Source organism: Toxotes jaculatrix, chromosome 12, assembly GCF_017976425.1.
Source record: "Toxotes jaculatrix isolate fToxJac2 chromosome 12, fToxJac2.pri, whole genome shotgun sequence".
Classification (NCBI taxonomy): Eukaryota; Metazoa; Chordata; class Actinopteri; family Toxotidae; genus Toxotes; species Toxotes jaculatrix.
Window position 1 is genome coordinate 7,043,392 of NC_054405.1, and position 12,594 is coordinate 7,055,985.

Consider the following 12,594-nt stretch of genomic DNA (forward strand, 5'->3'; position numbering starts at 1 on the left):
TGAAGAAGCATTTGCCATCTCATCATCTGTTCATGTTTTTTTGATATGTGAAAAACCTTTTCTCTTCCTTTCTTGTGCAGTCGTATCGGTCTGGACTGGGCGTGCACAGTTGCAGATATTTTACACAGTCTGAATGTGTGTCCTGAGTGGAGCACTGTCATTGCTGCCTTCACTGATCACTGCATTCAGCAGCTGCCACAAACTCTCAAACGAACCAACCTCTTCACCCTGCTGGTGCTGGTGGGCTTCCCTGAGGTAGGTAGAATACATACTGCTGTGCAGGGTTGTGCACTGATTCCTGGCTTTAAAAACCCAGTTGTGACTCCTGTGTGTGTGTGTGTGTCTGTCAGGTGCTGTGTGTGGGCACTCAGACAGTGTTTATTGACAACGCCAATGAACAGCACAACATGATCTTGCTCAAACACTTCACTGAAAAGAACCATGCTGCAGTGGTGGACATTAAGACACGCAAGAGGAAAACAGGTAAGTGCAGTGGCAGCACTACTGACAGCATTGCTTGTGTTCTGAAATAAAGATGTTAACCTTGTGTCCGCTTTCCTGTCTTTCACAGTGAAAGACTACCAACTCATCCAGTCTCAGGATTCCTCTACAGTCAGCCTCCCAGGGCAGTCAGAGGGCCAGGGATTCCCAAAGACGCTGCTCAGCCGCTACCTGAGCAATTTCACTTCTATCATCAGCCACCTGCTGCAAACCAGCCAGGACAATGGCTCTCCTGATGCTGTGGAGGCTTCCTGGGTCCTGTCCTTGGCCCTTAAAGGCCTCTACAATACACTCAAGGTACCTGCTCCAACCTTGGAATCTGCAGTAGTGGGGTGGTGATGTATTTTGTTGACATGTGTGCAGCAATATCTGGAACTGGCATAGGAACAACTGTTGTAGATAATATAAAGTGATTCCATGTTGTTCTCTTGTGTAGAAGCATGGAGTTGAGCAAGCTCAGGAGGCCATCCAGCAGTCTGGACTGACTCAGCTGCTGGTGAGGAAGTGCAGCAAGGGGACGGGCTTCAGCAAGCTGTGGCTGCTGCGAGATCTAGAGATTCTATCCATCATGCTCTACTCCTCTAAGAGGGAGATCCACTCCATGGCCCAGGACCCTGAACGTGACCAAAGAGAACAGGACAAGGAGCACGACTCGGACCACTCCAGTTGTTGCGCTGATGACACTGACGTCAACAGGCCCGACCCCTTGGAGGGTCTCGATGAGGAGACAAAGATTTGCTTCCAGGTGATGGGGGATGCTATCATAATACATGCATCTAAATATAATATGATAGTATATTAATATAAAGTCCCTTTTTTTCAATTTAGATCACCCATGATGCCTTAAATGCCCCTCTGCCCATCCTGCGGGCCATGTATGAGTTGCAGATGAAGAGAACTGACTCTTTCTTCCTGGAGGTGCAGAAAAGGTCAGTCAACTTCTTATACAGAATATCTTGTCAATGTATTGTATATATTTTTTTTATGAGCCATCACGGTGGAGGTCAGCTTTTACAATCAAAACCAGCCTCCTTTTAATGTATTGTGCCTTTGTGTTTTTCTATTTCCAGATTTGATGGAGAAGAGATAAAAACAGATGAGACAATCCGTACGCTGGCTCAGAAGTGGCAGCCTACAAGGCGGCCTCGCTCTGAGGAGAGGAACACCAAGGCTGTGGACACTGACATGATTGTAGTGTCCTGTGTGGTAGGTTTTTTTTTAAGGCTACCCAAAAGCAAACATTATGAATAGCTCAGTACACTACACTGCTTTGCTTGTTGTTTAGGACTGGCTGTTTAAAAGATTAATAATATGTCCATTACTAACTGTGACAACAAGAGACAAGATACAATGAGGGAAAATATGGAGGTGATGTTTGTAATAAGACAGTTTTCTTATATTTCCCTGTTATTGCCCTCCTCACACAGTCTAAACCCAGTCACTGTGAAAAGGCCACAGAGGAGCTCAACGTAGTGGCCCAGAAGCTCATCACCAATTCAGAGACCGACTTACAGCTCAGCTACGCCAAACAGAGGCGAACCAAAAGCTCAGCTCTTTTGCACAAGGAACTGGACGTGCGAAGCAATCGGGCAGTTCGTCAATATCTGGTAAAGGTCAACCAGGCCATCGCAACGCTGTATGCCCGCCATGTGCTGGCCTCGCTGCTGGCTGACTGGCCTGCAGAGGCTGCATTGAGCGAGGAGGCCCTAGAACTGAACGGTGCCTCACACATGGCCTACATCCTGGACATGTTAATGCAGCTGGAGGAGAGGCCGCTCTGGGAGAAGGTAGGCAGAAGAGAGGAGCTGGTGGAGTTTGTGTCGTGTTCCTATTGGTAAATGAAAGTTTGTCTTGCTGCTGATATGCACATATGATACATTTTGTTTTGCTTTGTGGATTAATGTGTTTGGCATATTCTTTTAATGATTAGATTCTCCAGAGGGTGCTGAAAGGTTGCAGCCAGAGTATGCTGAGCAGTTTGTCTCTCACTGCCTGCCAGTTCATGGAGGAGCCAGGTATGGCCGTGCAGGTCAGAGAGTCCAAACACCCGTATGACAACAACACCAACTTTGAGGTGGGTAAATTGCATATTTTCACCATCATCAGCCGTAGCTGAAATGTTTAGGGATTTCATTGTCCTCTCATTTATCATGCTGTTTTTTCAAAGTCACCCTTTGTCCTTGCCACAGAATGCTTATTGTGTAAATACAGATAACTCTTAGTTCAGCCATTTCTTCCTCTTTGCAGGACAAGGTGCACATCCCAGGAGCTATCTACCTTTCAGTAAAATTTGATTCCCGCTGCTACACAGAGGAAGGCTGTGATGAGCTTATCATGTCCAGCAGCAGTGATTTCCTCCAGGATGTCCACAATTTCAGTGGCTCTCCTCAGAAATGGTCTGATTTCGAAATCCCTGGTGAGTACAATTGTTATCATTGATTTATACTCTGCCCTACGTGTATGTATCTATGTGTGTGTGTGTGTGTGTGCATTTGACTATTATGCTTAATCATTTTTACCAACACGTGTACTGTGTGGGTTTCTCTCAGGTGATACCCTGTACTACAGATTTATGTCAGACATGAGCAACACGGAGTGGGGCTACAAGTTCACCGTCACAGGAGGCCACAGAGGACGATTCCAGACGGGTATTTTACATTAGAACAGATATTTTTACATTTGTGCAAAGCTGCTTCAGTAACTCTGCAAACTACTAATAGAAAAACGCAGATTAAGCTCCAAATGAATCCTCAGGTGGGTTGCGTTGTCATCCTCTCTGCACTTTTGCTTGTCTTTAATCAGGTTTTGAGATACTGAAGCAAATGTTAGCTGATGACCAAGTGCTGAGTCACCTGCCGCTGGCTGACATATGGGAGTGGCAGGTCGGTGTGGCCTGTCGCCAGACTCAGAACCAGCGACTAAAAGCCATTCACTTGTTGCTCCGCCTCCTGCAGTGTCAGTCCCAGACGTAAGTCCAGCCTTGTTTATACACTTCCGTCTCTTTCCTTCTATTTCTTTCTCAAGATTCCCACACTCTTTTATCATCTTTTAAAACTGTAGGCTTACACTGTCATCTATAGACTTTCAAATTAAAATGCACACATGCAAATGAACATTCTTACTTGGACATCAGGCCCATCCACTTTGACCTAAGTAAGGCTAATTTGGAGCCAGTGCACCTGTTTTCCCTACAGCTGCAGGATTGCATTTCCACACAGGGTTTGCATAAAGCCTTCATACAACCCTCATGTAGTTCCGTGGTAGTGGTAGTGGTAGCCACCACGGAAATGAGGTAAAGGATGTGCTTAGTAATTTCCATATGCGCAGAAGGACTTAGCCACTGTCTGGTCACAATGACAACATCACACAATTGTGTGTACTGTTTTCACATTCATCTGTTCAATTTGAGATTTTTTGAGATCACAACTGGTTTGGAAGCATTCATGTAGCATGCACCGGTGTGATGTGGAGATTTAAAACCTCCAGCGCACATAGAGCAAGAATGAACTTTTCGGTGACATAAAAGTGTCCAGTAGTTAAACTTCTGAAACAGTGCTATAGTATTTTATGTCTTAAAACATGTCTGGATGAGATCTTTAGTTGGCATTGTTCACCAGGACACCTTTCTCAATGGAAAAGTATAGAGCTCATGTCAGACCTTGGTAAATGTGTGTAAATTTGTATTTCTCTTACTTCACCATACAGATAAACAGCATAGTCATTTTTTTAATTTAAAAACACTACCACTCAGCCATTTGCCAGTCTTAATGGCTGTTGGATGTTACAGTATTTTGCACCATGTTAATGTATGGTAAATGAATAAAGAATCATTTTCAGCCACAGCTTTGTTGTTCTCAGAATCTAACTCTTTACTGTCCTGTTCTGCCTGTGTAACCACTGATTTGTTTACACTCCAGAGCCTGTGAGCTGACGCTGCTGCGACCTCTGTGGCAGCTCTTTATGTCTATGGAAAACAGCCTGAGCCAGGATCCCACCGGTATCACTGTGCTGCTGCCTCTTCACAGAGCCCTCACCGAACTCTTCTTCATTGCAGAGGCCCGGGCTATTGTGAGTGATGCACTCTCTCTCTCTCACACACACACACACACACACTCACATGTGCAGGCCATAAACAAAAACAGGTCATGTCTGGTACTGTAAAGGTGTTGTTGTTAAAGCTGGAGGTGTGGCTAAGTGACATTTTAAGTATTTGTTTTGTTGTGTTGGTTGTTTCTGTTGTGATGACAGCACTGTTGACTTTGTAGGTGAAAAATAAAATGGGTTCAACAAGACTGAATATGTAGAAACCATATTTTTAGTTTGCAACATGTCCATATTTTTCTTCATTCTTTTTGTTTGATAATATATTCAGTAGCAGGCAATTTTAATTAAATGATTACAGTGAAAAATACTCATTTTACCCATTTTATTCTTTACCTCTATCTTACCCCCTCTCCCTGTCCATGTCTGTCTGTCTGTAAGATGAGCATGTTTTTCTTCAACCCACCTGTTCTGTGCTGGGCTCAGGGCCAAAGCCCGGCCCTGCCATCTGCCAGACAGCACAGTGCCACACTGGCTCCCTGCAGACTGCTCGGGAGAGGAAGAGATGCTATCCATTTTGCGATGTGTACGGACTCTCTTTCTCTCTCAGTTGTCTTGAATTATTAATTAAGAGAGGTCTCCGGGATTATGAGAACGCCGTCAGCCAGGAGTTTCCCATCTGTGGATGCAGTTGAACCAGACAGTCCCAGAAAAGCATTATCTTTCCTGTTCTCTTCAGGTCTGGTCGGTGGGGCCTGAGGCTACTGATGTGACAGTAAAATTACATCAGCTGACTTGTCATTCATGATGGATTCTGTGCTCCCATCTGCACCCGCTGAATGTTGTTGCGTGTGAGGGAGAATCAGATGCTCAGGTGGAGCAGCATGTGTCTGCAAACACCAGGGGGCAGTAGGAGTACTCAGCAGTGTCGTGTTGTGCTGCAGTAGTTAGCAGCCTCCAGCTCCTCTTCCACAGTTTGAAATAAAAGAGAGAGACACGGATGAATTTTTTTTTTCCTAGTGTTTTACACAAGGGCTCACACAACGCTTGTTTCATAAAAGATAAGGTGACTCATTCACTTCTACCATCTAAATTAATTTTGCGTTGTTACTAACATTGTTAGTATTGTAATATTGTCAATTTGAAAAAAAAAATCACACAACTGATACCTCGTGTGGTAGTTTTTACACTCAGTGGTTGCTGGTGTTGCCCCTGGTTCAGGATGTGGTTTAAAGTAGTTTAAGAAATTTCAAAAAGTGGCTGTCAGCCGAAACTGAATAAAGACAATGAATGTGGTTCTAAACTAGGTTACACAGGCAGCGACTCAGCTGTGCACCATCTAAATTCAAATGAAACTGGACATAAAGTTGCTGTACTGTTCCAGGACTTCTTCACATCTGCCTTCGTCTAATATAGAGGGGGAAAGTTACTGTTTTACTATTCACATTTGAAAACCTTCATTAGCTGTAAGGATCACTGCCCTGCGGGATTTATATATGGACTAACGTTGCTGCTCCACATTTCATGTTGACATATGAGCTTAACTGCATTGACGACATGTAGCCTGAGAACAGCTCCATGTTGACACTGCTGTACTGTAAAATCATGAGAAGTTAAAGAGCATCTGGACACATTGTGGATCCTTCTGTGGCCGTTTTAGGTCTGAGCCTAGAACCGGCTTATTTTAAAGGTTAAGTGGCCAGTGCCGTTCACATACCAGCTCCAGTTCTTGCTCTTTTTATGCACAGCGAGATCACAGCCACGTCCACTGAGATTCAGTGAACTCTCTACCCCAGGAAGTGAAAGTTATATTTAGGAATCAAAACGGTCTGTCATGTGCTTCTGACTGTACAAATCGTCCTAGGATGTTCCCCAGCATAAACACTCGGGGTGCTGTTAGATGGATGGCGGACTGGGGCTCTGGACTGTGTCTCCAGCTCTGTAAAAGCTCCATTTGGCCGGTCTCAGTCCATTTAGCCTCTATGCAGTCTTATCTGTGTTCCCCAAACTCCTTGTGCTTATGTAACCCAAGGCACGTCTCTCCCGTAGGGCTTTGGTGGAAGCGCTCTTCAATTTGTTTATAATTTTGAATTACTTTTCCAACATTCCACAGTTCAATTTGATGCTGAGATGGAGATGGAGAGTGGTGAGGGAACCAGGCCTCATTTATAACTGAATTCATCCCTTATGTAACCTCTCAGGGTAGTCTGTCTCGGGAAGTTCCTTCTGTTCGTGACACTTATCTGGCCTGTGAGGTTATCTGTGTCTCTTTGCAAGCTGCATGCGGGAATGTTGCAGAAGAAGCATTTATTAGCAACCTTTGATGTGCTCCCCAGGCGCAGGGCATCCTCCAGGAGTACTTATTAGCCATGACCACTGACGAGCAGCTCCTCAATCACACTGCAATGGTAAGACTTTTACTCCTTTGTTGTCTTCACATAATAACCACTGATGCCTTCTCTAAAGTCAGAGACATCCCTCCAACCACACTCTCTCAGGTCGTCTTTGATGTTTTCAGTTGTGAATTGCTGCCTGACATGTATGATAGAAGTTGTCTGTGTACCCTGAAATACTGTGATATTACGCGGCTCTCTTTCTTAACCACACAGACCCTTGACTGAATGGTCTTCAGTCGCTGTGAGTCAGCTCCGTGGCTGGAGTCTCTTTTGCTGGTGAATCACCAGGCTGTTGACACCCAGCAGATCCCTTGGCACCCCCCTCCCCTTGTTTTGAATGTGTGTGGGCCGCACTCAGGACTAATGTATTTGGTAATTACAGTCCATTAGCATTTGTGGCAGTGCGAGCCGTCGCTCTGTACTGTGGACCCAGTAATACAGCAGAGGAGCCTGAAGGCAGTTAAGAGGAGCAGAGGATGCTGGGTGGTGAAGAAACATTGTGGGTGGTTCTGTTGAGCAGTTACCTAATACCTGTCAGGTTGAAAAACAAAACAATAGGTGACTTGGCAGTAGTCATAACTATTATGATAACAGTAATGTACAGTCCAAGAGTAAATTCGCTGAGGTTCAGAGGACTAGAAGAAAATGTTCCAAAATAAAACACTTTCCATTACTGAGGACTACGTTTTCATCAGGTTGTTGTGAAGACTTTACCTCCTCTTGTGCTCTGTTTGTCTTGTTTTTTTTATCAGTTTGTTATACCACCACACGAGTCGCACAGTGTTGAGAGGATCATGTTCACTCCACTACTCCCTGGCTTTTTACTTTTCCTGTTCTTCACTCAGTTAAACAGTGTACCTGTGTTTTTGAAAGGACATTTGTGCTGCCCACTAAACCATCTGGGCATGTTAACAGCTGAATCAGCAGGTACTGCTATGCATCAGGGCGTCAGAAGCTCTTAGCACCAAGGAAATCACTGGGTGAGGTGAACTTTTTATGGAGTCTGAATTTTACTGTGTTCGATAATTGCAAATTAGTGGACAGCCACGAGAGTGGAAGTGCAGAGAGGAGCATGGTCATTTGCCCTCAGACCTAAAAATGAATTAATTTGGTCTCTTCTGTGGAAAACTTTTAAAGGAAATAAGGCTGGGAGACAGCTGTTGTCACTGAGTTAACAGGTAGATCATGTAATGTTCAAATTTTTCGTAAAAGTTGCACTAATATATATTTTTATATTAACAATAGATCAAATGAGTGTGTGATAAACCCACAGAAAATCATCATCTGGTACTGTAGTCCTGGTAAACCCACAACCAGAAGTACAGAACCAAACCTTAGACAAGAAGTAATGACAGACTAGCTGTTTGCATTTAGCTAACTTAACTTAACCGGAATGTTCAGTATCAGCATAGCAGCTGTATTCAATTCATTAAATAATGAATTAAATCATTCAATTTCATGTCATGTAAAATTCCCGTATTTGCTGTGTACAAGTGGTAATGTTGGCCTGAAGATGACGATAATGAAAAGGTCAGAGAACTATGAAGGACATGAGCATTCATTATCCGGGGCCTCCACAGTAATTGAATTCAAATCTAGCTGCTCGTCTTGGACCAAAGTTTTCATCAAAAGGAGATTTTGACCTGGTAGTGGCACTGATCAAACATCTCAAAACAGGAGACACCAAAACCATAAAAAATGCTCCTCTGGAAAACCAAACCAAATGAAATGGTATTCTGGTTTCATAGGGAGGGAAACAATTACAAATGGCCTACATCACCAACCTGCAGCTAGGGCTGAACAGTCGCCAGTGAAGAAAGCAAATGCACTTACGGGTCGTACCATCTGTTAAGTACTTATTAAATAAGATGAAGTAAACCATACAGAAGTACTTGCTTTGCTTAGTCACCTTCAATTTGCCTTTTTATCTTAACTCAGAGCAGAGCTCAGCACAGATTTCTCCCCTTTCATCATCTTATCGCTTCACACTGCTGGATTTTCTCTCCCTGCACCTTTTCTTCTGTACTGCTTTCACATACTGATGCACTTTTTTTTATCATTATTATTATTACTTAGGCTCTGAAGAACATCGCTGCCATCAGCCTGGCTATCAATTACCCCAATAAATCTACCAAGCTACTCAACATGTCCCCCTGAGAGATCTGCAGAGAGAAAGGAGGACAGCAACCTGACGGGGACACATCCTGACTCAGCTAGTTCACTTTGAACAAGCAGCAGAGAGGTGATGGAGAAAAACCTCTCTGACCACCCAGTGCTTACCTTCTGACAGGACCCCCCCTCCTCACCGGTGACTCACTGAAATGCTGTGGAGGGGGGGTCCTCAAAGAGCACTTTCCACACTTACTCACGATCCTTTTTGCCTTAGGTGAATCCAGTATATCAGCATGTGCATTCACTGGAACAGGAAGAATTGTGGGGTCTCTTTTTTTGTTTTGTTTTTTAAGTTTTTACTTGAAGATGCCGTGCTAAAGGACATGAAGTGTGCCAAATTTGCAACCTTCAAGGGGAAGTATATTTCTTTTTCCTCTGCCTTTTCACCCCCTCCTAAACAGCAGCCACTCTGGGTTACGTAGTTGATCATGATGAAAACAGGTCACCTTGGCGACTTGCATGTCTCAGTGGACATATAGAGCATCCTAAAAATACTGTCCAGGACAGTGGAGTCTCATTAGTCACCACAGGGAGAAAGTACTGACCTACAAGCTCATTCCACTCCTTCCTCCCCTCCCTCCTTCTGTCCTTTTATCTATACTTCCTTTCATCCGACTCACCTTCTTTCATTCTCCCTTTCCTTTGCAGACAATAGAAGTAGATGATGGAAAGTTTTTTAGGGCTCTTGTTGGAAAGTAGGATCAGTACATCATCATAGATCTCCAACTTTCTGCCAGTGTAACGTGCACTAAGCTCCACTTCCAAACTGATGACAGTTTGATCGGGCTGAACAGGATAAAGGTGACACTCACATAGCCATAGTCTTTGCATAGGATGAGAAATATCTTTAAAGCTAAGGGAAAACTGTGATAACATACTATTGCAATGCATTCCTCCACGTTCTTCTATCAATATGTTCGAAGTATTTTCACTCCTTTGCCAGTAAGTGAATGAAAGACCATCATGATGTCATGGAAATGAATAACAGCAAAAAAAAAAAAAAATGTCATTGGGAAACCCAGATTCTCTTTACAGCCTGCAGTTCTATTCACAGATTTATTTATTTTCTGATATTATTTTTACCTAATGTATAATTAGGTTTTTCAGCAGTTTTGGTTTGTCCTGATTTTTCACAGCCGTGAAAAGTGAAGCTGAATCATAAATCACGGTCTGTCACTATGATGTCCCCCCCTACCTGGTGTCTCACAATGAAGGCAAGAATAACACACATGCCTATAACAGAGCAAACACTGCTGTTTCCCACTAATCACAGATGGAAAGTCACATCACTCATGAAACCTGATTGACTGTGATTGTCGTGAATTGAAGTTGAGACACTGATAAACATAAAGGTGACTGTAAAATAGGCACTTAGTCCACTTATTCACTCGTAACATGTCTAGTATTTGCTTAGCTGAGAAGGTTGGATTCTTAAATACTGAATTACCTCATCTTTTGTAATTACACAGATAATTGGTGTGATGCTTCCTTAGATGTTGAAGGTGACTTTTCAGTCACATCACATGAACTCCACATTTTATAAAGCTGGAGCCACCTGTAGCTAAATCCACATCAGTCACGTGTACTCTCACTTTAAAGAAGACATCAAGTTTTGTATGTTGATTAATGCCATCAGTTTCAAAGAGAGTGAGTAGATGGGGTTTTGTTTTCCAATCATTACTGTATTCATTTCAGATGAAGAGGTTGTTTTAGCTGTTTGGAGGTCATGGTGGTTTTATACCAAAGAAACCAATCATTGTGAGCCATGAAGCATCTCTGGAAGAGTTCCTGACCAACTTCCTTTTCTGTTTATCACATATCAGATAGCTACCCTGTGCGAAGCTGGAGCAGAGGAAACCTTCAGACGTTGTTCTGTTTTTTATTCATTTCTTCTTCTTTTTTTTTTCTTTTACTCTGATTTTTTTTGAACTGGTCCCTACATGGACCGTGTGATAGCTCGGTGATTTTGTTTACACAAACATCAGCTGCAGTGAGGAGAGAGGAAGAGATACATGGCCTCTACTTGGCTTCTACGACGCCTCGCCTATCTACGACGTGCCTATGGTTAAAAATGAAGCAATCATAATTTAACTCATGTTAGTGGAATAGTTATTAATTATATTTTAAAAGAGAAATATATTGTTTAATTTGAAGTTTTTTGTAACTTTTTACTTTTAATGTTGGTTTCTTTTCGCAAGGATGCGTGATATTTGAGGCTGACTAATTTGAATGTACATATCTGTGAATATTAATTGCACAAGAGAGAGACTTTGATATTTACCCCTTACAAATATAAACTTTATTGGGCACTAACAGATGGACACTTTGATTCTGATTTTGTATGCATGGCACAGTGAAGGTTAAAAAAAAAAAAAAAGTACTGCTTGGGTTGAGATGTGATTCATTTCTAATAAAAATAGAAATTACTTAAATATAACCTCTGATCTCTTTGTTTTATGTGTAGGCTCAACAGAGAATTTCTGTGTAGCAACAAATAATGTATCGATCACTCAGTCGGCATTGCCTAGAGCCCACACACTCGCTCGCAGCAGATACTGTACTCAGTGATCCAGTGGCATCAATAGTTCTGTTTCATGCTGCTTCCAGCTTTTGTACCTCTAAGAAAACAAGTACATCTCTTGCATTTTCTAACAGACATCCCCACAGATGCAGCCAAATTGCTCCTTTCTGCAATCTAAATCCATTTCTCTGCTTTTTCCCCTCCAAACAGAACAATGGTATCCCCTCTGTTTATTCACTCTCTTCTGATGTACTGGATTTTACCTCAAAGGCCCCTGGTCTGCCTCTGCGCCTCCTCTATCTCTCCCCTGCCTGTAATCTGGAGTCTCAGGGACAGTGCTGATGATGGGAGTGATGATCACTGGGGCGATAATGACATCAAATGGAGGAAATATTCAATAAGGCTCCAGATGATTCAGTGCCCCTCTGCGCCACCGAGGCCCCCACACCAGAGTGAGTCAGCTCTCCTGCCTCCCTACCTTCCCACCTCCTGCCTCTCTTCCCTCTGCTCTGTCTCCTGCTTCTTTTGATTGTTCACCCCGGATCCTCGTGCTGTCATTTACCCAAGGTGAAAAGAAGCAGCCGTAAAGGTAGAGAGAAAAGAAAGGGCTTAGAATAACAGTAATACCATCATGACATGGGGATGCCTTGGCAAAGCTGGGTGATACTTTGTGATCTGTGATGTGGGTTAGAGTGACTCTGTGAAACTCTGCTTTTTATTGCCAGAAAGTCACACAGTTCTCTTGAATGTGCTTGTCTGCTCCAGCGGAGTGAAATGAATGTCTGATCAGCATATCCACACAAATTTCATCTGTTAAAACTTATTCAAAATACCAATATTATACACGATGGAGCCCCAGAGTGTCCTGAATTAAATGAATAAACCCTTGTGATTATGAAATTAATAATCACCTGAATTTTTTAAAAATATAATTTCAAATGCACTTTTCAAAAGTCTTTGTAC

General features: G+C 43.0%; 1 protein-coding gene across 3 annotated transcripts in view; it reads left to right on the forward strand.

The window, feature by feature from the left end:
- The window catches only part of zzef1 (zinc finger, ZZ-type with EF hand domain 1), a 29,564-nt gene extending 18,061 nt beyond the window's left edge, over positions 1-11,503 (forward strand). The window contains exons 41-55 of one of the 3 annotated variants that reach the window (XR_005895072.1): positions 81-255; positions 351-483; positions 572-798; positions 938-1,246; positions 1,330-1,430; positions 1,572-1,707; positions 1,929-2,288; positions 2,432-2,575; positions 2,749-2,917; positions 3,051-3,149; positions 3,304-3,469; positions 4,419-4,569; positions 6,879-6,950; positions 9,015-9,180; positions 9,325-11,503. Coding sequence is in view for 1 of the 3 variants with exons in the window: in XM_041052321.1 (XP_040908255.1) it covers positions 81-255; positions 351-483; positions 572-798; positions 938-1,246; positions 1,330-1,430; positions 1,572-1,707; positions 1,929-2,288; positions 2,432-2,575; positions 2,749-2,917; positions 3,051-3,149; positions 3,304-3,469; positions 4,419-4,569; positions 6,879-6,950; positions 9,015-9,095 (2,323 nt within the window). In the remaining 2 variants the exon portion in view is untranslated. Of the gene's footprint in view, positions 1-80; positions 256-350; positions 484-571; positions 799-937; positions 1,247-1,329; positions 1,431-1,571; positions 1,708-1,928; positions 2,289-2,431; positions 2,576-2,748; positions 2,918-3,050; positions 3,150-3,303; positions 3,470-4,418; positions 4,570-6,878; positions 6,951-7,151; positions 7,311-9,014 lie in introns of all 3 variants that reach the window. The other 2 variants (XR_005895073.1, XM_041052321.1) reach the window with 2 other exon arrangements.
- The last annotated feature ends 1,091 nt before the right edge of the window (positions 11,504-12,594 follow it).